Below are 27,399 nucleotides of genomic sequence, written 5' to 3' on the forward strand. Positions count from 1 at the left end.
GATGGCAGGTCTGCCGGCTATGATTCCACACTGCTGCAACTACTGCAGCCGTCACTTCCGGGTTCGGCTGGAGAGCGTCAGCTGGGAGTGACAGGGTAGTAGGAGCGATGTGCGCTTGACTCCCTGCCGGGACGGGAGGAGACTTGGTGAAGGCTGGATGCAGACTTATGTGAACTTGTGCTGTTTTGGTGGATATGTATCCAACGTGTTTCAACCGCTGTGCAGTCTTTGTCAAGGATGTCTTCTTCTGTCTGCTATCATCCTTTCCAGCCCTGGTACATACATATATCGCATGTCAGAACAGTTGTGGATTGCTAAGAAAGGTGTTATTTTGAAGCTACAGTTCGAAAAACTTGTGGCACATGATAAATGTCACTCCAGCCATTCAGCTCTGAACTGTCATTTTTTCAAACTAATGACAGGGACTGGAAACATGACAGAAGGTGATTGGCTGGAGATCCATTTATCATAAGCAAAAGGTTTTGTCATCTCCAAAGAGTTTTATCACTCATTGATAAATAAGCCACATAATGAGTGAAGTACAATGCTTCTATCCATACTTCCATATTGGGTTTTTTTAAGTGAAAACCCACATTTAAAAGGCAAATGAAAGCTCTCAACGTATATATACTGTATACTCTCAACTTTTCTCAATATTTGGTGTGACCACCTTTTGCCTTTGCTGTTGTTCCAACCTTTGAGAACTAACCACAGATCTTCTTTGAATAAAGGCCTGCTCAAATCCCCCTGTCTCTTTATTTAATCACAGATAGACTTGATGATGTTAAGATTAGGGCTCTGAGGGGCCATATTATCACTTCCAGGACTCCTTACTTTTCTTTATACTGAAGAAGGTTCTTAATGACATTGACTGTGTGTTTGGGGTCATTGATGTGCTGCAATCAGATGTATCCCTGATAGAATTGTATGATGGATGAATTTATTTTATTTTATTGTGAATTTACATTGTAATTTATACATGCCATTTTTAGTATTAAAATATACTCTGTTTTAAATATCCTCACTCTGTCATCAATGAGCGCAGTCTACCAACCTTTTTTCCTGGATGAATTGTATGCCTGTTTTTCTCAGGATTGTGAACACCATTGTTCCTGACCAAATCCTGAACTTAATTTGCTGATATGCAGCCCCAGACTTGCAAGGAGCCTTGTTTGCACATCAGAGGTATGACTTTTGGCCAGTGGCGGTTTTTACCTATGGGCTGCAGCCCCCCAGGTAAAATCCACCACTGTAGTGAAGCCAGATGCAGTCTGTGAGACCACTGGCATCACTGTGACTGGCAATGACTTCCTATTGGAAGTCCGACCTGCCAGTCATAAAGGCAGTCCCATTGGGAGGTGTTCCCTCCCTGCAGGACACCTCGTGCATTTTTAATCTTCCAAAACAGCTGTTTCTGTTTTAGCTAATGATTGTGTTTTAACTTACATATAAAAATGATGATCACTATCTCCTGTTTTGTATGATTGGTTAATCAGACTGTGCACTAGACTATATTCCTACAAAATCATTGATTTTGACCAAGTGTACCTAGAAGAATGTACAGTATGTTGTTTTGAAAGCAAAAGATGGTCACATGAAATATTGATTTAATTTGTATGTATTTTCTGTTCATTCACTTTGGGCTAGATTCTCTAAGCTTCAAAAGTGATAAAATGGAGAGTGATAAACAGCCAGCCAATCAGCTCCTACCTGCCATGTCACAGACTGTGTTTGAAAATGTCAGACAGGAGCTGATTGGCTGGCTGTTTATCACTCTCCATTTTATCACTTTTGAAGCTTAGAGAATCTGACCCTGTGCATTTTGTTTGAAATCATATTCTAGAGGACAGGATGCTTGTAGTACAGCCTTCCCCCAATAGGTGAATGTATGCAGAACTCAGTATGCCTGCTGACAATTCTCTAGTACAGACAGTTTGCCTTAAATATTCTCCTGGGTGGTGCATTCATTCATACGTCACTCAATATAGCAATACATTGCTATGAAAGGTTTCCCTCCACAGCAAAGCTAGCCTAAGAGAAAATGCATTGAAGATCGGTCATTGTTGTATACCCAACAACGCTTTCCTCGATATTTAATTTCCAGACCAACAACACTGTTCTTTATAGTAGCAAAGCAGAATAAGATTTTTTAGAATGCAGAATACCTATGTTCTGTGGACGTTTAAGAAACAGTGATACCACCATTGGTGCCTTAAGGGTGTCTCTTTGTACTTTACCCTTAGAGTGCCAAGTGAATCAGGCAAAATAGGTGTGAAAATTGCCAAGAAAACATTTTATTTATCATAATGACCTGTAATATGTATATAGGAACTTTAATCTTTATTTACACAACATTTTTTTATTTGAATTTATATAAGAAATTTATGCAATGCTGGCTTTTTTAGAGGAAATTTGGAACATCTCTCACAGAGATGTTGGCACTCAAAGGGTAAAAATAGTAACAGAACTTTATATTTTATTTAATTATTCTAATTTATTTATTTTAGGCTTGAGTCTTCGAATGCTTATTTTATTAATTCTGAAATAATTTAAATGATTTCTCCTGGGGTAGTCCATTGATGGGGAAGTAACTGTTGACCAACTCAGTATACTTTGAGAATCCATCCAGTTGCATTCCTGGTGGGTTCTTGGCTAGACACAAAGGGTGAAATTTAATAGGATGAGAGATTCAGAAAGTTTGGTGAGAAAGTTTGGTGAGAAATCTCCAGTTTTTTTAAAGCGGCAATCATTTACACTTCAAAATCAAACTGGTTTTGCAGTGCAAATGATTGCCGCTTTAAAAAAAATAGATTTCTCACCAAATCTCTCACTTTCTGAATCTCTCATCCTATTAAATCTCACCCAAATTGTCAGATTAAAGTTGATACATTTTGCAGTGAAAAACACCTCCTAAGTGTCTGTATTTAGCCCATTTCGAGGACTTACGGGTATTTTCAGAGATGGCAAAATCCCAGTTGATGGTGGCTGTAGACTTGCAGCAAATTCACTGAAGTTTCTCATTCCCAAATATAAGCTACAGTAAATCAGATTCACTCTCTGTGAATCATGGTCTCTCAAATGCTTGAATAATGTGCAACATGTCTTCTAAGGCCATCTTCAGATGGCATTAGATATGGAAATCAAGTTCCCCCAAAAATATGCTTTTGTGGCCTGATTCATTTGAAAACAACACAGTTTCCAAGCAGAGTTCCTGCGATCCTTTTGGAACCCAGGAGATATTACATAAAAGCATTGTTGTGTTAGTAAAATTCATGAGATAATTCAGAAATGGCTCTTTTTTGGCTTCACTTTTGTGAAAACATGCTTGAAAAATTTGTCCCTATGTATCACATTATAAAAATGAAAAACCAAATTATGCTCTAAAATTATTTCCCTATCAAATAACCGTAAAGTTGAACATAATGGCTGAAAAATGCAGCCATGCTTCATTCATTTTATCTGTATATGATTGCAACAACACTATAAAAATAATGTGGAAAGACACATTATTTAAAGAACATGAAATTACACTGAATTTCAATAGTACTTTTCATGTAACAATTTCCAGTGGTCATTAGCATTAAAGTATTTTCTCAATACAAAAGAAACACTGCTGAAAACTTTTAAACTTTCCCATTGGCAAAATAGCTTCCTTTAGAGTTTCCTTTAGCAATTTATTTGTGTACAAGACAATCGCTGTTCTAAATCTCTGTACCAACGTCTTAATACCTGTGGGTTTCACTTGTCCTATTTTATGGATTTGCTAAGAACTTCACTTTGCTAAAAGCAAATCACATCAGCTTTTCTTGTAATAAGACACCAACAATTTTTGCACATTAAAACAATTTACTGTCAGCAGTGTGATCAGCAGACTAATGGATCTTTATTACGCTGAATTCTGTTCAGCACTAAACTGTTGTTGTTGGATGTTGCAGAGCAAGGACCCAGAATGCCATTCTGATGTTGTTTTAACCCCTTTGCAGCCAAATAAAGAAATGGGCTTGAATCCTTTGCAACAGGGAGAACAAAAAAATGTGAAAGGTCACCATTTTTCATCATCCGTAAAGAACACAATAAACAGTACAAAATAGTATCAATTTCAGTGTTAGTAGTAACTAACTGCGGTTTGGAAAGTTAGAAGGGGGTGGAGGAGGTAGGAATCGATTCAAGTTTTTTATGAGAAGTGCTGGTAGATCAGATTCTGGGTCAAGGAACAACAATGAACAGTTATGGGAATGCCAATTATATCTATATAGAGTATTATTATTACATGGTTTATAAACATTGCAGCCAGGGAAACTTTAAGAAAGGAAGGGGCCCGTGTGCAAGCTCCGATTTGGGCCCCCTCCTCTCTGCCGGTGCAATAGACTACGGCATTGTGCCAGAGTATAATGCGCATGCACAGGTCTCCGGGAACAATGGCCATGGCGACAGTGTCAGATTAAGCCTTTGGGGGGCCCGGGGCACTTTAGACAAGGGGGCCCCCTTGCACTTGTCATTACTGGCCGCAAACTGCATGGGAGAATATTACACTGTCAAAACACAGAGAGAAGGCAGAATAAACTTGGTCAATGGGTAACTGCAGGGGATATACAGATACACAAAAATGACTACGCAGACGCAATCAACTCCAACTTTTCGGATTTAACTCTGTTTTCAAGAATAAAACCATTTCTTTGAGTGCAGCACCTGGGCAGTTGTCATGTGTATCTTGGAGTGCCGGTAACCACGTATCTATTTATTTGTATATATAAATATATATATTTATATACACACACACACACACACACACACACACACATACATACATACATACATACATAATACATACATACCACATAAAAAGCCTGTGTTTGTCCCTCTGCACCTTACTCTGTAGGAGACCTCACAGTCTCAGTGCTGCCTATGATTAAAGACCCTCCCATGACTAGGTTGCTGCTGCTGTTCTCCATTGGCCTGAGAAGCATGTAATGAGCTCCACCAATCAGAGCTCAGTATAAACATCTCAGCCTCGGGTGCAAAGTGTCATGGGACCTAGTCAACTCCCAGTAATGCACTGCACACTTGTGCAATCAGTGTGCCATGGCTCCTGATGCTCAGCACCATCAATCATTGTCACATGGGCAGATAGGTGAAGCTGCACCACTACCCCACTCCCATGCAGAAAACATTTAGCTTAATAAAATATATATATTTTTATAAAAAAACACATGCCAATCACAGGGGGCCCCTAGCTAGAGTGGGGCCCAGGGGTACTGACCCCTTGTGCCCCCATTATAATCCGGCCCTGGATGGCGTCCTCTTTCCCAGTAATTTGTGCCGCTGTGCTGCTGGTGCTGGACCAATGGAGAGGTAAGTATAATTAAATGGCCCTTGGACATCTTTCACCCTGTATGGATAAGCCAGTGATTTTGGTATTAGGGGACAGGACACTGAAATAATTATCAGGGTGGCATGTTGGGAGCAAAAATTGTTTAGGAGAAGGAAAAGCATATGAGGGAAGATGAATCTGCTTGTGAGAGCATTTAATCTTAAGGGGAGGAGTAGACAGACCACTGTGACACAGGAGGGGTAAATGCAATCATGTACTGTAGAAGAGGCTTATGCCTGGTAAAAACCAGGAAGATGCAGGTCGTAAGCTGATTGTAAGACGATCGTATGATCAGCTCATGATCTGTTGGAGCACACAATCTGCTCACAACCTGCACATTACCTGAATACTATCTGATCTCGACCTGTACTCAGCTGAATGGTTGGTTCCAGATCCTACCTGCTACAGGTAGGATGTAGGGGGGTTGTTAGTCACACAAGACCAGATGGTTTAAGAATAAATCTGTGTCTATATGATATATGGCCCCCTCCACTTTTCACTTGTTGAAGCGTCAGCTAAACGTACGTCGGCCACAGGCTGTGTACGGCTGCATCATACGCACTCCCTCTGTATGGGTTCTACATTCTGTGATATAAAAATGTATTAAGCATCCTTCACACAAATGCTCTTGTAAGAGCAGGTACCGCTTGCTATTATTTAACTGACCCAGCCAGACACTGTGTAAATATTTAACCTCTAAGTCACCCGAGCAGATGGCTTATCTGAATGCTGTTGCAATCGGGTCTGACCAAGAGGACGGTATTGTGTCCCGTCCGGGAAACACACGCCGGCACTTACTGAATTTGTCTAACTAATCCAACATACTATGTTACTTTGAAATATATAGAGGCTTGAACTGTGATTTGTAATCCCCCACAATATTGTGACAGATTACTATACCCCTGTCAGCGGCACAATTTTCCTTTATTATTCGTGATATAGCGGGGAACAATTACAGCAGTCTCTTCCAATCCCTTCAACCCTTTGTCACACACTGTACTAATCAGCACAAAATTTTATACATTCCAACAATAAACTGTGACTATTGGGTATATAAATTCACAGCTCTATTTGAGAACTGCAACATGCCATATAAATTGTATCACTAAACTTTGGGTTTAGACAATAAAATAATACACTGTTAACAACGAATGGCTGGAGTTGAAGTAAAAGAATGATTTTCCAAAGAATGATTTAACCCTGTTGACCAACAGAGTATTTATTAAAAACCTGTTCTTACAAATGTATTCACCAATCTGCATATACCTACCAAGTGGCTGTGAAGCAAGTAACAAACAGATTTATATGTAGAATGAATACCAATAAATAAGACGCTGAGGGTTATCAAATATTTACTTAGTACGTAACAATTTGAGTGCATTGATACAACACCGACACAGCCTTTTTAAATATTTGGAGTCTGTCTCATGTGTATTGTGTTGTGTATTTTTAAATTTCAATTTTTATGTCATGAACCAATAAAGGTTATATTTGATTAATCTTCTTCTTATGGTGCACCACACCGTGACAAAACCTTTTGCTTTCTACATGATGCCTGCTACAGGTAGGATCTGTGAAATGACCAATCGGCCTTTGGGGCTGCGCATCGGATTGGAATCGGATCTGAAATGGCCCAAAACATGCCCAATTTACATACAATTGGTCGACATTGTATCTAAATTGTGTGTTTTGAGGCCAAATCGTTCTGGTGTGTACCCTACATAAGGATGAGAGATGGGATGGAAGTGAACATGTAACAGGGAGATAGCTGGGTTTTATAGAGAGGTGGGGAGACTAATAGGGAATTGTGGAGAATCCCAGAGGTAGGGAGCACCATTGACAAAATCTTGGAGGCAGGAATGGGACTAAGTAATCAGTTGTCATAAGAGGTGGAATGTACTAGTGAGAAAAGATGGCAGGTGGGACAGTAAAAGGAGGTAACATCAGATGTGTAAATGGGAGAAGAATGGGTGATTGCTGTGTAGGTGAGCGTGAGAAGCTTGAATTGGATTTGGAATGGGAAAGGATGGGGAGCCAGTGAAAAACGTATAAGTGGAGGGATGTGTATGTAATAAGTTCAGATAGGAAAATTAGCCAGGCAGCAGCATTGAGGATAGAGTGGAGAGAAGCATTTATCTAGGAGGCCACATAGGATGAGATTCTAGTCTAATCTGAAATAACCAGTGAGTGGATAAGGGTCTCAGAAGCATCCAGAGTAAGACAAAAACTGATTCTAGAAATATTTTTGATATGAAAATGGCAGGACTGCAAAATGTACTGATTGTGTGGTTTGAAAGAAAGGGAGAAATCAAGGATAATGCCAAGACAGTTTACATAAGGGCTATAGGAGAAAGTTATGCCATTGATAGACAGTGAAATTGTGCTAAGCAAGGTTATGCGGGATGGTGGGAAGATGATAAGCACAGTGTTAATATTTTTTAAGTTTAAGAAAGCACTTGTACATCCAATAAGATATAGCAGTGAGACAGCTGGATATTTAAGTGAGGACAGAGATGGGGAGGGGGGAGGGGGGTTTGAGGTGATCAAATGTATATTTGAGCATCATCTGCATAAAGAGGTTATTGGAAATTAAAAGAGCAAATGAGCTCACCTAAAGCAGATGTATAGATAGAGAAAAGGAGAGGTCCAAGAACAGAACCTTGAGGCAAACCTACTTTTATGGGAATTGCAAGACATGGGGAGTAATGAGTAGAGACAAAGAAGTAACAGTCATAGCATTGATTGTGTTGTAAATGTAATGTAGGCTAAATTGTCAGTACTGTTGGCTTGGTGCACTCTTCCCAGATGATCACACCGTTTGACATATATGCCTTCAGCAGCAAGACAACTTTTTTGTTCTACCATATTTCAGTTTTATAAAATGGATTTAAAAGTAAGTAAATTGAGAAAGTACCCCCTACCAAATCTGGTAGAATTACATGGGTGAGGAGCTGGATGCATAAGACTTTTGGTTGTTTGCTGCTAAATCATACTTATGTGTTTGCATTCAAAAGAGTTAATACACTGCTGTGTTGATGGCTTTTGGATGAGGAAAAGCCCTCTTATAGGGTCAATTGAACCTTTATGCATTTAAAATTCCAAGCTTTGGATTTCCATGTAATTCAACCCTCCACCTTGGTCCTAGCTACCCTCTTTAACTCCAACTCTTTCAACATTCGCAATGGCACAAGACAGATATTCTATCACTCTAATTATGGAACTTTCAAGGTCCAGACTATATAATAATCCCTCAATTTTTTGTGTATAGGTTACTCGAATGGATCACAATTAGGCATTTTATGCAGAAAATGTCATTCTTATTAATACAAAATCTCTAATCTCATTTCCCTCCTACTCTGAAGCTACTAAAATATGGGCAACTATCTGATTTCAAAAGCAATTTGGGCAGTTCAGCATTCCTCCCTTGAGCATTGATCCTCAAACACTCCAACTGCTAAATAGTATATTTATTTTCCCCTGATGGTCTTGAACATTAACATTTTTAGGTTTTAAAAATCTGGAGGCATTTGTAAAACTGGAACGGTCATTTTGCATCTTGAATTGGCTGTATAAATGTCACCAAATTGAATGTTTCCCCTATCTCTTTCAGACCTTTCTTGTTTGCGTCATGTCCCTGCTCCAAGCATACTTCTAGCATTCTTTTTGTAATTTTATCTGCACTTGCAAGAGAACTGGAGTATGTCTTAAGAATTTATGTCACATAGGGCTGGTGCCACCACTAGGCAGCTTTAGGCATTTGCCTGGGGGTACCCCCTCCCCCCGTGGAGCCAGGTGAGTGGCGCCTGCAAAACCAAATGTGAAGCAACTCGGTGGCAGCCGCATCCCCTCCTCCCTCCCGCCGGAGAGCAGGTGAGTGGTGGTGCTGGTGGCAAATACCCCCCACCCCCCGTGGAGAGACTTGGCCCTGTGTAAACATAATAAAAGTGAAGGCTTACATTTTCATTTCATAAATACTACTTCATTCCCCACCTCACTCAAGAAGGTTTGGCCCATGTTAACAGCCACTTTAGAATTTGGGTAGGTGGAGGTGTTTAGTTCTCTTTCACATACTCCATACAAAAGCCCTAATTTCCTCATCTCTTTCCTACTACTAGGTTCATCTCTGATATGGGACTACAGTTCCTAAGTGTTTGTTTGGTTCTGCTTTATAATATGCCTTTAATGATTCCTTTATGAAAAACTAAGCCTTCTCTTAGAACTCGATTGCAAACCCTGCAATGGGGACAATGCAACATTTCTATGTGATGTTGCCCCACTCTAAACATTTCTAGAATTCTGTGCCCTCAAAAAATAGACTTGACATTCCCTCCAAGTGTTTCTAACATTACTTTACAGCTAAGACACTTAGGGCCAGATGTATAAAGCTTCACAAAGGGATAAAATGGAGAGTGATAAACAACCAGCCAATCCGCTCCTACCTGTCATTTTTCAAACCCAGTCTGTAACATGACAGGAAGAAGTTGATTGGCTGGCTGTTTATCACTCTCCATGTTATCACTTTGTGAAGCTTGATACATCTGGCCCTTAGACACGTAGTGGTTTTTTTAGAAGTGAGAGATGTTGTCAATAGCAACAAAATCTACATTTATCTAGCTCATTGTAGAGAATAATAGCTAGAATCGGATTGGTTAGTAAACTTACCCCCTACACTATTCTCTAAAGTAGATGATAGTAATCCCCACTATAAACCTTTTACTTGGTTTTGTCTCTATGGCCCTTATTCTACTCGGCTCGGTACGGCCCGCGTGCGGCCGTACCGCCGATGTTTTTGTTCTGCACATGCGCAGAGGTCATTCTGCGCATGTGCAGCCCCCTTCGCCGCAGACGGATTTCGTCCGCCGCAAAGGGGGCGTATAGGGGCGTGAGGGGCTTCAGCCCCTCATTACCCTATGTGTACGCCCCGCGTTTCATGGGCGTTCCCATGCAAACGCGGGGCGTATGCATGGTAATGAGGGCATGACGCCCTCATTACCATGACATGGGGGCGGAAAGCTGACGTCGCCGGATGTCAGCTTTCAGCCCCCTTTCAAGCTCCCACACGGACGATTGTCCGTGTGGTCTGAGCTTGCGGGAGCTGCCGCGGCGTGCGGGCCTGCCTTCGATGGTCGTCGACCATCGAAGGCAGGGGGCAGCTCCCACCATGGTGGAGGCGTAGCCTCCACCATTTTTGTGCGGATCGCCAGCCGTCCGTGTACGGACGGCCGTGGCGATCCGTCGGGTGGGCGGCCCTTGGTTTGTGCGGTCGGAGCCCCGTGTGCGGCTCTGACCGCACCAACCAGAATAAGGGCCTAAATTATTTCTTAATCATAAGAAGTCCCACGATGTAATCAGGGTGCAATATCTGGGCACTTGTGTTCTGAGCTATATTTGATAGCACAATAAAGTACTGCACAGTGGTATCCCATATTCTAACATTTAAAAAGGCATTTTGGAAATGTGGGTGTCCATATTTATTGTTCGGCAGAGAAGAGTTAGGGGTTACATTTACTAAAGCTTCTAAAATTGAAAAGAGTCAATGTTTCCCATAGCAACCAATCAGATTGTGTCTACCATTTCCTAAGATGCAATAGAGAAATTGTAGACATAATCTGATTGGTTGCTAGCTTCTACTTTACCTTTTTTGATTTTTAGAATCTTTAGTAAATTTACCCCTACGTCCCTTCTTTTTCATTGCTGGACATGCTGAACAAGAAGTAATTTCTTTATTAATCAATAATAAAAGCTGGGGTGGGAATATTTTAATTGTGACAATGGTTACCTTTCATGGTTTGAACTATTTTGACATGTGATTATATGACCAAGCTGTATAACTGCAGAAACTTAACGTTAATATATAAAAGAAGCATTTACCTTTGATCAAAAAAGTGTAATTTATTACGTGACACTAAAATAAAATAAATGCAGAAAACAATATTAAAGATGAGTGAAACAATTATATGGGGTGATACTTTAGTTAAAAAAGATGTGTTTATTCCTAAAGAAATGTATCTAAACTACAGGTTTGGAAGATTTTATTCAAAAGCTTGTTGGAAATTTTGAGTGCCAAAATCTAATGTGAGAGATGAGTAAAATATCCACTAAAAATACCGGCGTCGCACTCATTTATTTTATAAATTAAAAAAAAAGTGTACAAAAATATTATATTTCCTTTATAAAGTAAACATTACAGGTCATTATGATGAATAAAATGTTTTCCTGGCTAATTTTACCTTTATTTTGTTAAATTCGTTTGGCACTCAAATGGTTAAGCAGAATTAGGTCTCTAAAAACTACTAAAACTTCCTGAAACTTTGGTAATTCCAAGTCAAGTATATAGAATATAGCTGAATTCTCAAGCTGGATTTTAACAATTATTGATTTAGCCCCCCAAAATACAGTATCTGCCTGCACTTGGGTAAGTGATGGGAACACCTTAAATGCAAAAGCCAAGAAATTTTGCCTATCTGGCATAGAAATAGATGAATAATTATTATGAATCTAACAGTATAAACCTGCGTCTTGTCAAGGGCAATGTTTATCAATTCCCTGTACTTTAGGGCAACATCCTTTCATCTACAGAACAGTTCTAGTTGACCCTTTTCTGTTGCCAAACCAAATTGACATATGGTTTAGCCAATGGAAATAATCATTAGCTGATAGGTGGTGTTTCAGTGGTTGCTATTTCCTCCCTACACACTCACTGTTGAATCACCAGTGCAATGCAGGGGCAGGGATTTATTACAGAGTATGCTATGGTGTCCATCCTTGACAAATGTAGTGAGAGCTGAAGGGAGATGTACAACTGGACCCCACCCCATTCGCAGCTCTCCCACAGTAGTGTATTTCCCACTAGTCACATGAGGCATGTGCCTAGGGGAGGCACTTGCTGGGGGGCGGCACACCAGGCTAATAAGGCCATGTGATTCCTTTATTTATATCATTAGGAATTATTTATTTTAAATGTATTATTCAACTGATAGGAGTGGGATAATGGGTAGCAAATTGTGGTCCTGGAGGTGTTATTGGGTTGAGGATGAGGCTACTTGGGAGTCTTGAGGCATCTGCAGTGAGCCCAAAATGAAGGGAAAGTGATATGATGGAGGGGGCAGCTAATAATGTGCCTTAGGTTGACCCCTAAATTTGCCCATGCTCTCACTGACATCAGGTACATACTGTATATAATGCTGGTGTATGCCAATGTGGCAGCACTGCTCTGGTGGGTCAGACTACAAGTGACTGCCTCTTCTATTAGTTCAGAAAATAGTAAAAATTTTGGGGCACAAAGGAGAGAAAACACATGGTAGAGAGAGAAGAGTAAGAGAGAGGAAAGAGGAAAGAGAGGGAGATAGAGGAAAAGACAGAAAAAGAGACAGAGAGATGAAGGGGGGAACAGGGGACTAAATAAAGTTACCCATGCAGATCATGTTTCGTAAGCATTATCTGTGCTCAAGTTCTTATGAGTAGAAGGTCCAAAATAGTAATCACCCAATGCAGAGCTACAAAGATCATCGGGAAAGACATCTAAAAGTAAAATTAGGAGTACCAAAACTAGATTGATTTTACTCTACCGAAGTCCAAATGGAGAATAATCAAGGCACTTTCTACCTTGTGTAATAATTTCTATGATTTGGGTTGCCAGTGATTTTCTGTACAAATTGGGTGGATGGCATCAGTAACGTAGAAATGAAAATAAAACAGCTGGGTTAGCATACAGAATAATATGCTTATCATTTTAATACATTTTCTTTTTTAAATAGGAAAAAAATTAAATAAATTGAGTTTCACCAAAAATATAGTTTCTACTCTATGTAAGCTTCTTCTTTGGGTAGAGGTTCCATCCTCCAGCATCAGATAGGATTCAAAATCTGCTTCTCTGGCAATGCAAACAACTACAGTATAATAAATTTGCTACTAATTAAATGAAAGGCCCCTTAATTATAATCAACCACAAATAAGCATAATAAATCAAGAAATTTCTGTTTTCAGAAAGTGCTTCAGTGTCCGGGACTATAATACTGTATATTTTTTCAAATAATTATTATCAATATTATAGGTTTGATGTAACATGGTTGCTATACATTTATTTAGGGGTTGATGTAACCTATAGATTAGTTTTACAATTGTGTATAAAAAATATATATCTTCGATATCTTTTTAGTATTCCCAGCCAAAGTCATGCCCAGTCATTTGATAGAACTTCATATTAAATGGCCTGTAGAACTCTCGCAGTCTCTGGACAACTTCGGGATCTATGTTGGGGTGAGTCCTGCCCTTGGTTTTCCCCAAACAATGGGGCTTGCTGCTCCCCTCTGCCTTTTTTAAGCATGGGAACCCCTTAGTCTTGTTGAAATAAAAGTGTTTATCTGTGATGATCCTTTTAAGGCCCAGGAAGTCTTGAACGATCTCCAGTTCTCCAGCGGGGTCTGTGATTAGTCTCTCCCCACTCACAAAAAGAATCTGGTTCATGGGGAAATACTGGAGCCAGTTCTCCAAGTGCTTGGCATAGATGCCAATCTGGATGGCACTCCATGAGATGTCAATAAAACCAGTAGTCCTATTTTTAAATGTCAGGCTCTCAAATGTAGGGATGTCAGGCCGTTTGGACAACGTCTGGGTATAATCCGATATGACTCGTGTTACTGGGTCCCTCACCACCACAATCAGTTTGGTGTTCTCTGACATGGCTGAAATACGGGCTGGTGCTTCCTTGGTCACAAAGTAGCTGGGGGTCTTTTCCATGGTGATCTGGCCATCTAGCGTCCTTGGCATTAATTCCCTGTACAGATAAATAATGAAATACATTATCAAAATAGTACAATAAATAAATAAATAAAGTAAGGAACAAGTAACAACTCCTTGTAAACAATATAAAAATATTGTAATAATCAAATAACACAATGCCCTCTTTGGTCTTTGCAAGGGGTAGTTTAACTCTAGTTCAACCATGTTAAATTATTACACTAACTTTTTATACTTTTGGTCATGAGTGATCAAGAACGATTCTGGAAATCCATGAGAATCCTGAGCAGTTGTTAAAGTGACAAAGACCTGTAGTAGGTGTCAGGTTTCTCCTATATGTTGGAACGTAGCAAAAAGACAACATTGTAGAAGTGCTCTACAGAACATTTTATACGTCATTAGAATACTGTCAAAATGCTTTTGAACTTGAGCTTAGTGTTAGTAGCACGGCTGATGAAAAACAATACTGTAGTAGATTTTAAATAAGACATATATATGTCAGTGTTTATTACAATTGATCAACAATAATGCTTAATCTTCAAAAGAGCAATACATACAGTACATCTAGTGGAGGATAATGTAAGTTCTCTTGTTATAGGACCTTTCATCTCAAGTTCAATATACCATATTCACGCCAAGTTTATTATAATACTGTAAATCCGTGTTTCTTACTTGGGCAAGTGCAAGATTTTATATGTAAAAATGTATCATTGGGGTATAATATATGGATGTATAAATTATCTAATATACATGGTATATATTAACTCCCAAACTACACTGGCTGTACAATACATATTCATTGTGAATAGAAGGTCTCCAGTGGTTACGCATTTGGGACATAGACTAAAATGGTAGAAAATCCCTCTGAGATACTCCTTGGAATTAAAAAGCTTTCTTTCTTTTAATAGATATGCAATAAAATACACAGGAAAGGCCTGATTAGAAAAAAACAACTATGTACCATTAGCAAATATTACCATCACACATCTGTAGATACACTGTATACACCTTGGACCTGGCTGTAATTAAAGCTAATATTAGCTGGGCCTTTTCTAAAATGACAAAGTTACCAAACAAAGAAGTAGAATCCCCTCCTGCTGTTGCACCAGCAACGAGTTGGATAGATAGGCGGCACTCACCGGATTTGTAATAAAACATTTTTAGTTCATAATGAAAAAAAAAATATGTACATGACTGACAACGTTTCAAAGCCAAAGCTTTTTCACCAGGTCAGATTATGATGCCATAAATGCGTAAAAATGTGCTAAAATAGCAAACGGGTTATCTGTTTGCTATTTTAGCACATCTTCACGCATTTATGGCATCATAATCTGACTTGATGAAAAAGCTTTGGCTTTGAAATGTTGTCAGTCATGTAAATATATATTTTTCATTATGCACTAAAAACATTTTATTACAAATCCGGTGAGTGCCGCCTATCTATCCAACTCGTTGCTGGTGCAACAGCAGGAGGGGATTCTACTTCTTATATTATCGACTTGAAAGGCACCCTGGTATCGCCCCGATCATCTGGAGTGCAGGACTAAACAACTATTTTATATATATATATATATATATATATATATATATATATATATATATATATATATATATGAATATAAGAAAGGCAAGGGGTACCCAACACCGCGCCCTATTAGCCCAAAGCTGCACCTCTGAAGGATCCCTGTTAGCTGAGACCCGGGACGGACAGAAATACAAAGAAGATCAGGGTGCGCTAAGGTAAATTACACAACTTTCTCATTAAAACATAAATATTTAATAAAAAGCCTCTGATAAGGCTTAGAATAAATCAAATCAAAAAGAGTTACACAGCCATTTCATAGAATAATTTAACAATCCACAGTATGGAACAGGTCCAACGCGTTTCGTCACCCACGTGACTTCATCAGGGGCGCTTTGGATGTTGATTGAAATAAGGTGCGATAGCACTGCAAATGATAAAAATAAATTTCTTAAACACAGCGCTATTGCGTGTCAACTTAGGAAAATGGCGCTGCTTTGAAACGCATGCTACTTCCGGATTTATTAGATCACAGTTTTCATTACTAAGTTATTGGCGGACCAGCGACCTATCACAGCACATTCACGCTCACCAGTTTATATTCAATACAGGAGCTTAGCGGCCAGTCATATCCGGCGCAGCGTGTGCGTTCCATGTCAGGCAAAATGGCGCCGATTTGGAACGCATAGCGGAGCTGCCTGACGTTTCGTTTTTTTTTTTTTTATCAGCACACAATGCTATTCTAATATTGGATTCTCTTGTCCTGTTATCTGAGCCTTAGGGTCTCATTAAAGGTCTTGGCAATTGTGTTTTAACACACAGGCTTACTTCCATTGGGGACACCTGGGATTAATTTATACAGGAAGTGATGTTTTCTCCCTGGGTCCTTATATAGCCCTTTTTCCACACCAGCAGTCATTCTGCATTTGGATCCACTAGAGTGAACTTCTGGCCTCCCAGCCTTATGTAAGTACTTAACCTTATGCCCTCCCTTTTTTGGGAAGTTTGAACTCCTGTTTTTTATTATGGTCTCATATTGGGCATTTATGCCTCATTGTATGTATTCCTAATGGGGGAAAAAAAACTTTTTATATTACTAGATTTTTTTGAAGCTGCTCATTGGTCCTTGATGTTAACACTGATATAAAAGGTGTGAGAAACGTGATACTTGGTGACATACGCCTGGACTATTGCATTTTTTGTTCCGATATTTGGCGATATGTAAGTCCTATGAAAAATACCCCTAACTATCATTAGGTGTTGGTGGTGGTAAATATAAGTTGATATTGTCTGACTCGGCCACCATATATGTCTCTCCATTTAGATTTACATCTGTGCAACTTTAGCTGAAGTACACAGCTATTTATTTGGTCATTTAGAGACGCTCCAAGAAGGTACAATTTTTATACCCCAATTTTATTATATGTGATGTGCATTTTTCTGATGCAGTAACAGATGATGAATAAGTACCTTACTATCATGTATGTCCCTTTATTCAGATATATATCTGTATGGGTCTTGCTTGAATACAATATCTATGGTTTGACCAATTGGATACACCCCTAGAAGGTACTCTTTTTCTTCAATGTCTATATAAGGATCTTTTCGGTGGATGTTAAATGCACACATGGAATCCTTATATTTGTTAAAAATGTGTTTTTTTAGACACGGTGGAAAATATCTGTATACTGTTTAAAAAAAAAATATATATATATATATATATATTTGTATCAAGATAATTTTGAACTATCAATTGTTCTGCCTCTCCTTTGTCCTCTTCATCTTTTTTCGATTACCTCATCTTTGTGTAGAAATACGTATTTTTTATATGCATTCTGCTGTTTTATGCATTATGTTGAATTTATGTTTATCATTTGCAGTGCTATCGCACCTTATTTCAATCAACATCCAAAGCGCCCCTGATGAAGTCACGTGGGTGACGAAACGCGTTGGACCTGTTCCGTACTGTGGATTGTTAAATTATTCTATGAAATGGCTGTGTAACTCTTTTTGATTTGATTTATTCTAAGCCTTATCAGAGGCTTTTTATTAAATATTTATGTTTTAATGAGAAAGTTGTGTAATTTACCTTAGCGCACCCTGATCTTCTTTGTATATACATATATATATATATATATATATATATATATATATATATATATATATGGGGATTGGACCAGGGCTCTTTTGGAGACAGCCTTCATCTGGCCTTCATTCTCAGCATCTCCGTCTCTTTCACTCCTCACATGCAGTCTCACAATTTTGACATTTCCACCCTTACAAGAACTTGGGAATGAAAACCACCCATTTTTAATATGAATACCATCTGAACCACTGCGACATCCTCCCCCTCTCGAAATTCAATATGTAATTCCTCTGACCACCCATTTACTCTCTATACCAGTTCACTTTCATAGTTACAAGCCTCTTTCTTGCATTAAATTAATGTGTATCATGAAGGGCCAAATAACTTATGCATGCCATATAAACTTACTCACCGCTGACCAGAAGTACCCGAAATAGCTTCTTTCAGATTTTAGCTATTTAAAGCCATTATGTTTGCCATACACTTACACTGCCTTCTGAGGAAGAACTGAAGCTCGAAACGCATCAAAACTACTGAAGCAAGTGTGACAGCAGTAGAGCTGGTTTGTTAGACACGGACTCCTCATGTTGCAAACCAACGCTGGACACTTACCTACACCTGGAATGGAGGCTTTCTTTTCACTGGCTGCTTACTTTTTACTTTTCTTTATTTAATAAATTGTATTGTCTGTAACATCACTCTATATTCTGTTTTATCTCCCTCCCCTAAGTACAAATAACCAATTTATTGAAACAGAGTACTAAAGGGGAGAAGCTATTTGTTTTTATTCTATTTATTTCATGTATTGGTACCACTAGTTATTGCTGCACACTCTGTCTCTTTCCGGAAAACCTTTCTTCATGAGTTTATGGTTAGCCACATGTTGTACCACAGGCTGCCCCCCCCCCCCCCCACCCGGTTGTGCTAGATTTGTGTATTACTGCATTCTGTTTAATTCAGAAATATTGTTGTCTAACAAATGACTATATATTTTTCCTATTTTTCAACCACAATATTCGATGAATTCTCGGCTGCAATTTATGAAAATAATTATAGTTTTGCTGATATTTTTTAGACACATTTGGATGACTTAGGTACAAACTGGGTATTATTTTGGCGGTTCAAGCAAGCGGCCAATAGATGTATATTGCTAGCCAATATCTCTGTGAATAACGCGGTTTATATACATATCACATCAGCCCTGCAGTACAGCTGATGCCGAATATATCTTCAGCTACAGTATATCAGCGCATCTGCTGTGTGTACAGGCAGTCTGCCAACCACCTGTACACTATACAATGGCTGCAGGGACTGACAGCTGGGCACAGTTGCAGAACTTGTAGATTGTGAGACCAAGTGCAAAAATATAATTTGGGCACCCTCCTCCAGCCCAATTCAAGTTCACAATAAGCAACACGGCAGTAGGTGACAGGGAGAGGCAGAGGGTGACAGAGAGAGGCAGAGGGTGACAGAGAAAACATTAGGTGACAGGAGTAACAGTGGGCCCCGTAGTTCCACCTCTGGCTGGGCAGACAAATTTGAATGTTGGCCCTGCTACGAAGTCAGGGTGATCGATATGTGTATATGCTTACATTTATTGGCCCCTCGGTCAGCAGATCAGGCGAGGTCATGAGATATCTCTGTACAGTATGTACTGAACTTTAGAACTAAATATCCCAAAATCTGATCTGTGCCTTTAAGAACACAGTAAACTCATCAGTAAATTACTAAACCTGCCTGTATGGTCACATCTGACAGAATTCAGTTAATTAGTCAGGCCGTGTATACTGTACAGATTAAACTGTGCATGGATACCTTAAATTATTCATGAGAGGTTGTTCTCTTATTATACTGCTGCACTATAGGCAAAGGCCTATTTGTCCCGCCTGATATGCTTGGGTTGCTGAATCACATTAACAAGGTTTAGTAAGAAGTTTAGAAAGAAGCTTCATGTTTGTCCATACCATACAATATACTATATCACACACTAAGGGTGGTATTCAATTGTTAGTAGGTGACCAATGGGCAATATTCACTTATTTTGCAAATGGATCCCCAGAATTTATTTTCACATCCTCTAGAGTCGGGCTTTGGCTATCCAAAAGAAAAGCGCCTGTACTTTGCTCAGGTTTAGCCTCTTTACGTGTGATGTATTTTGGCACGACATGCACAATTATGGGCATTAGCTAAACTAGCACTCAGCTGCAGAACAATCGAATTCCCCCATATGTGCTTGTACAGTACATATGATACCAGTGACCAGGATATAAAACTGTGCTACAGTATTTCTGATATTGATACTGTACTAGTTGAATTCCTCCAACTCCTGCCCTGTGATAAATACCCAAGTATTAAGTATACTGCCTCTGGCAGTGGTCAGGCCTTTAACACACAAGACACTGTAGATGACGGCATGGTTCACAGCCATTTATTACTTTAATAAATGAAAGTTGTAAGAAATGCACTAAGTTAGAAATGCGTATTGAAATTCACTGTTAATAGTAGTGCACTAAATTAAGTGTGTTGGTTAGATAAACATAATATTGGTTGGATATATAAATAAGAATACTTCTTTGGCTAATAAAATGTACATATGTAGTATGAGGCAAGTAAGAATTTAAAATTTATAATTTGTTGACATAATTTAAGATGATTTAATAAAATGCAAGGCAATGTTCACTATGGAGATAAAGTATAAATAAGATTGGGCCCCATATAGGGGGTCAAGTGGTTCCCTGAATCGTAAGAGTTGAAAAATGGATGAAATATTTGGGTCTGAACCATAAACAGGGTTTGTTAGGTAAAGATGATGGACTAAGTAGAAGGCTGGAACTAAAAAGCGTACTGTGTATGGTAGGACGAGTTTTAGAAATTGCTAAGGGATTAATTATGGGTCTATGAACTCAGATTGGTGTTTATGTTTGTTAGTCCGGAGGTTTGTCTTGTCTTTAAACTTGAAGTATATGTAATTGATAATCTGTGACTTGTTGTTAATATAAATAAATACTTAATAAAAAAAAAAAAAAAATTAGTATAATGAATGGACAGATGTAGCCCAGCACACACAGCGCCTAATTCAGACCTGATCACAGGACAAATTTGTTCCCAAAATGGGCAAAACCATGCAAACTGCAGGTGGGGGGAAATGTAACATGTGCAGAGAGAGTTAGATTTGGGTGAGTTATTTTGTTTCTGTGCAGGGTAAATACTGGCTGCTTTATTTTTGCACTACAAACCTCTCAATGGCCCTTATTCTGGTTCACTCGCAAACATAAATTCTTCTAAAATGGACAAAACCATGTGCACTGCAGGAGGGCAGATGTAACGTGCAGAGAGATTAGATTTGGGTGAGTTATTTTGTTTCTGTGCAGGGAAAATACTGACTGCTTTATATTTACGCTGCAATATACAGATGTAGCGCCCCACTGGCGAGTTAGCGCTGCATCTGGCTGGGATGCGAGAGCATCCCAGGTTCCTGGCGGCGGGGAAGGAGAACTCCACCCATCTCCGCTTCAGGGAGATGGGCAGGTTTAGGGGGGGAGCAGGGAGGTGGGATTGGGCGGCAGAGACCGGCGGTGAAGCAGTGGGGGCCGGCGGGGATCTCCGTAGTAAGGGGACATGGGCGCGTCCCCTTCTGGTGGCTGGTGGGGGCTGCCGGCTGGCAAATCTAACTTCAGCCCCTGTAGATCTCACTTTGAAGTAAAACCCCACCCAAATCTATTCTCTCTGCACAAGTTACATCTGCCCCACCAGCAGTGAACATGATTTTGTCCATTTGAGAAGGAATTTGCCCTTGCAAATGAACCAGAATAAGGGCCAATATGTAAAGGCATAAAATGAACCACACTCTAAAGATTGGCATACATATTCATGAAGCAAGGGAGTCCTTCAAGTCAGACAAGCATGCAGTGACCCCCTACCAAAGTTTCATGAGTACAGCAGAAACGTTCTGTAAAATGTAAAAAGAAAAACATACTTTTTAATAATATCTCTACCAATGAACTTTAAACATTTTTAAAATTACAACTGCCACATGTAGAAAATTAAGGGATTGATATATATGCATCACTGGGTCTGGTGACACCTGATGCCCCCAGCGGCAGGTGCCTGCACTGTTGGCTCCTCCACTATGACAGGATCTGTGTGCTGCAGGAGAGTATCACACTGCAGCATTGGCTCCAGTCACTTTAACGAAAAATGCCATTTGGGTTTTTGCCAGGGCCAGCTCTCCCAATGAGGCAGCTTTAGACATCTGGGAGGTGCCATTGAAACTGCCTATCACAAAATGTACATAGTCTATGAGGAAGACGTTCTTGTATTTGAAGCGGATGGAGGCTGTGGAATGTCACATCCTCACTTTTTGCTTTAACAGTGATGGCTAACCTTGACACTCCAACTGTTGTTGAACTACAAATCCCCAGCATGCCCTTCTACAGTTTTACTATTTGGCCATGCTAAAACTGATGCAGGGCATGTGGGGATGTGTAGTTCAACAACAGCTGGGGTGTCAAGGTTAGCCATCACTGGGCTAGAAAGTGGGCACTGATGGCAGTGTGGGGTTGGGAGGCCTCAGAGGGAGACATCTGGGTATGGACCGCACCCCCCATCTGACACCAGTGGATTAATATGGTGACCTCTGACCACATTTGCAATGAAAACGCCGACACAAAGTTCATGCAAATAAAAAATTCACAATGTAATCGCAATTACACTGATGAGCAGCAAGATTTCTATATAAGCTCAGGGCTGTGATGGGGATATCATTTTAGACTACCCTGGGAAACCATATGTAGTAGCACTTTGTGAGATTAACAGGAACATTTTATTAAAATCTTTCTCCTGTTGCACAAAACAAACTGGAGTGTACATGTGGACCCCTGGGCAAATGAGATAATTAGACTCATTTGTTAATGCTATAAAGCTCTAATTTGTCTATAAACACTTTTCTCTCCTGGGATCTTAGTGAAATATTACTGCCTGATGATAGTAAGACTCATACATAAAGTTTCAAACATCATTGTTTATGGATCAGACTTGACTAGTCTTTGAGTCACCAGATGCTGTGACACTGCAAATACAATAATGACTTTTTATTAACTGGATGGCAAGGAATGCTGGGATTTATAGTTACAAAACCAAGGATAACGCTGATTTTATAAAGAGGTTTAATACTCAACATAGTATAACACTTCAGGGAAAGTGCACTTCTCAAGTGAACCAGTGCCAAAATCAGTCACAGGCTCACAGCCCAGTATGTTGATATTTAATACAGTCAGTGCCTGATTTTAAAGATTAGTCCCAAGAAATGGATGTACAGTACTACAGAAAAGTCCCTCTTTTCAGTGCTGACCAAGTTTGCTGTTCAGTTCTGCAAGGTTCCCTCTCTATATTATCTGGAGTTTTTAAGGTAATCATTTTGAATGATTGCCAAATGATTGAACATTAAATATGCTGCATCATTAAATTGGGAATAAACTCCTGGAGAATGTCTATGTAAAATAAAATTGTTAATTTGTAGCAACATACATCAGGAGTGCAAAACAAACCAGTGCTAAGTTACTTGAAAGTGCAGTATCTGTCTTTAAGGTTACCTGTATTTTAAAAAATAACTATAAAAAGTCATATCCTTTCCTCGTGCTTGCGTGGGTTTCCTCCGGGTACTCTGGTTTCCTCCCACAATTCAAAACTATTCTGGTAGGCTATGCACAATATTGTGTTTTTAAATAGCGCCACCAGTGGTTGCCATTCACCAAAACAGTTACACCAATGTACAAATATAACTTTCCTTTTAATATAAAGTAAATCCTTCTTGATCTTGTATATTCTTTAGTTCTGAAAACATCTCCAAAAGAGCAATGCTAGTGCAATATTGCCAAAACAACTTGGTATCTTTTGTTGGATGAAATTCACTCTCACATATTTATTGATGGGAAATCGCATATAAAACCGCTATTACGTGGGTGGATGAATATTTCCTTCTCAATGTTCACCTTAAATCAAGGCACTGCAAAAGCTCAAACATGTATGGGCATAGTGCAATACTGTTAAAAAGATACAATTAATTTATTTTATAAATGCACTCACATATAAACATGATAAAATCGCAAATCACCAATGAGATGGTAGATGTCCCTCTGAGGATCCAAAGCCCAAGGAGTAAGGGTCTGCGGTACTTGTGTATTATCACGGCGCCCATCGCATCGCATACCACAAATTAAGGTATGCGATGGACCCAATTTCAGCCTTCTCCCGGGCTGAGTATACAATTTTAAAATCGCGTTGCATGCCATTACAATGGCATGCGATGCAACGCGATTTCCCATTGATTGCCATGTTAAATGGCACCCCCAGACCCGATTTTTAATTGTATACCCACTCTGATGGGTAATAAATATGTTAAATGCCCCCACATTGTTAACGGCCCCCCACTATGAACGCCAACCCGTAATGTGGCGAGCGCAGCGAGGCTGCGAGGGGCGGCGGTACGCGTCCTCCGACCTTTTCATGCCCCCACTATCCACGTCAGCGTGTAGTTGACTTTATAAAGTGTGGCGAGTGCAGCGAGCCACCGAGCCCAAAGCGTGGCGAGCGGACATGGATTACTTCACAGGTATATGCGTCCGCTCGCCACGCTTCGGGCTCAGTGGCTCGCTGCGCTCGCCACGCTCGCCGACGTGGATAGTGGGGGTATGAAAAGGTCAGAGGACGCGTACCGCCGCCCCTCACGGGCTCGCTGCGCTCGCCATGCTTCAGGTTGGCGTTCATAGTGGGGTGGCGTTAACAATGGGGGGGCATTTCACATACTCATGACCCATGAGGATGAGTATACAATTAAAAATCAGGTCTGCTGGGGCATTTATCATGGTAATAAGGCATCTGGGTGCCTGTACAATTACAAATCAGGTAAAATCGCGTCGCATCGCATCACATGCGATCATATCACATGCGATGCGATGCTATTTTTCATTGTACAATACGCTGCGATGGAAATCGTGGGCGCTGTGATAATACCAATATAAGTTGGTATGGGCGGTGTAATACTTCTTAGATGGTACATAAATAAATCAAATAGATGAAATACATAAAGAAACTCATTAGAAATCAGATACTTATTGCACATTGGAGCATTTAAAGAAAGTTAAAATTACTTAAAAATAAAGAGAAGAATAATTAATTATAAAAACCATTTCAAAGTCAAAATTAAGACCGGTCGGGATAAGAGTTTTTAATTTAAAATTGCTTATGAAAAACTTTTTCTACATCCTTATAGTGAGAGTGGTATCTCACTGTATATATATATATTTTTCTGGTTTTTCAGCTATAATAGATTATTATTTGCAACCATTAGTGAGGACAACTAAAGCCTTACTTATGAAACTCTTAACATTTTTAATAATGTGGAATGGAAAAAAGACCAAGTTTTGATTTAGTGCAGACGTTTCAACCTTATACACTATCATAAGGGAAGATTAAGGTATAGAAGCCATCACTAATTTTCTGAATAAATCGGAGTATACAGAAGAACTAAAATCCTTTATTATACAAAGTATTACATTTATTTTAAATAACAATTATTTCTATTTTAATGGTCATTTTTACGTACAAAAAATTGGAATCGCCATGGGCACCAGGTTTGCCCCCAGCTATGCCAACCTTTTTATGTCATATTGGGAAGATCATGTAATATGGCGGGCCTGGTGCTATGGCATAGATACATAGATTACGTCATTTTTATTTGGGACAAATCAATGGAAGACCTTAACCATTTTTGTAATATTTTAAATAATAATGATTTTAATATTAAGTTGACTTTTGATATTAGTAAAATTGGTATTAACTTTTCAGATTTATCTATTTACATTGAAAACCATACCATCGGTGAGGAATTTTTAGAAGGAGTCTTTTGTTAGCAGATTCCGGGACTGGTGACCAGGATTTTCATATACCATCTGCAGACCCTCACTCCTTGGGCTTTGGATCCACAGAGAGACATCTACTATCTAATTGGGGATATGCGATTTTATCATGTTTATATGTGAGTGCATTAATTAACCCCTTGCGTGCCAACATATCTTTGAGAGATGTGCAACATATCCATAAAAAATATGCCAGCATCGCTCGCATTTGTTATCAGAGGCGTAACTATCGTCCCGCAGCCCCCGCCGTGGCGTGGAGGCGCTGAGGGTATGTGGGCGCCGGGGGGGCTGCGGGACGACAGTCACTGTCTGGCTGCCTGTGTGCACCGTCCGGGTCCCAGCTCTCCCGGCTATTGCCGCAGCGCTGCTCTCACTGATACAAAAAGTGACACTTGGAAAATGGCTGCCCCCATACCGCAGACAGTTTTTCGTCTGCTGTATGGGGGCAGCCATTTTCCAAGTGTCACTTTCGTTAGCAGCAGTAGCCGGGAGAGCCGGGACCCGGCGCGGACGGATGCGGCCCAAGGTAAAATACACACGCACACAAACACACACACGCTCTCTCCCCTCAATCCCCCCCCGCGCGCGCCACGGCTCCCGCTGCTTGTTTTTTTTTTTTTTTTTTTTAGGGGGGGGGGGGGGGGCGCCCCCCCCTGCATTTTCGGCAGGGGGGCGCACAATTATTAGTTACGCCTCTGTTTGTTATAGAAATTCAAATAAAAAGTCTGTGTAAAAAAATATTATATTTCCTATATATTACAGGTCGCTATGATGAATACAAATGTTTGCTTACCAATTTACACATCTATATTGACAAATTCACTTTGCACATAAAAACCCTTTAACAGTATTGCACTATGTCCATACATGTTTGAGCTTTTGCAGTGCCTTGATTTAAGGTAAACGTTGAGAAGGAAATATTTGTCCACCCACGTAATTGTGGATTTATGTGCAATTTCCAATCAATAAATATGTGAGAGTGAATTTCAACCAATAAAAGATACCATGTTGTTTTGGCAATATTGCACTATCATTCCTCTTTTGGAGATGTTTTCAGAACTAAAGAATATACAAGATCAAGAAGGATTTTCTTTGTATAAAAAGGAAAGTTATATTTCTATAATGGTGTAACTCTTTTGGTGAATGGCAACCACTGGTGGCGATATTTGAAAACACAATATTGTGCATGGTTTTTGTTTTCTTTTTGGAGTTATATTGTGAAGGCTCCAGGTGCTTTTCTCAGCAGCCCCCAATGTTGATTGTTTGCGCACAAGAAAACAGAACATTGTCACATTTTATTCTGGTAGGTTAATTGGCTCCCAACAAAATTAACCCTAGAATGAATGTGTGTGCATGTACATGTGGTAGGGAATATAGATTGTAAGGTCCACTGGGGCAGGGACTGATGTGAATGTTTAAATATTCTCTGTAAAGCGCTGCGGAATATGTGTGCGCTTTATAAGAAACTATAAAAATAACAATACATGCTGCAGAGTCCTGAACAATTTGCAATATGATAGGAGACCTCGATAATCTTTTAGCCCTTTGACTGCCAGTCAGTGTAAATTAAGGATAACGTTTGCTTCGTTTTGACAACTCCACTCACCCTGACGTCTTTCTGCACAGGGATTAATTCATTATATCACAGCTGGGGGCGCCTGGTCAAGCGAGTGATGCAGAGCAACAGCTGATCACATTAAGCAAACAAATACTAAATAATGATCTAGTGAGAGGCAGCTTAGGACAGTTATTGCACAGGAAATCT

The 27,399-nt window shown here is 39.7% G+C and overlaps 1 protein-coding gene and 1 long non-coding RNA gene across 2 annotated transcripts in view; one reads left to right on the top strand and one right to left on the bottom strand.

The window, feature by feature from the left end:
- Positions 1-11,009: 11,009 nt before the first annotated feature.
- The window catches only part of LOC146008739 (heparan sulfate glucosamine 3-O-sulfotransferase 3A1-like), a 120,532-nt gene continuing 104,142 nt past the window's right edge, over positions 11,010-27,399 (bottom strand). Inside the window, exon 2 of the mRNA XM_083148374.1 lies at positions 11,010-14,147. Within this exon, the coding sequence (XP_083004500.1) occupies positions 13,526-14,147 (622 nt within the window). The 3' untranslated portion in view covers positions 11,010-13,525. The remainder of the gene's footprint in view (positions 14,148-27,399) is intronic.
- LOC146008740 (uncharacterized) lies at positions 16,775-17,585 on the top strand. Its single transcript, XR_014444557.1, has 4 exons — positions 16,775-16,853; positions 16,957-17,026; positions 17,132-17,201; positions 17,513-17,585. It is a non-coding gene; the product is annotated as an uncharacterized LOC146008740 (long non-coding RNA).

The sequence above is a fragment of the Crinia signifera genome, chromosome 6, assembly GCF_055691185.1.
Source record: "Crinia signifera chromosome 6, ASM5569118v1, whole genome shotgun sequence".
NCBI classification, from domain to species: domain Eukaryota; kingdom Metazoa; phylum Chordata; class Amphibia; order Anura; family Myobatrachidae; genus Crinia; species Crinia signifera.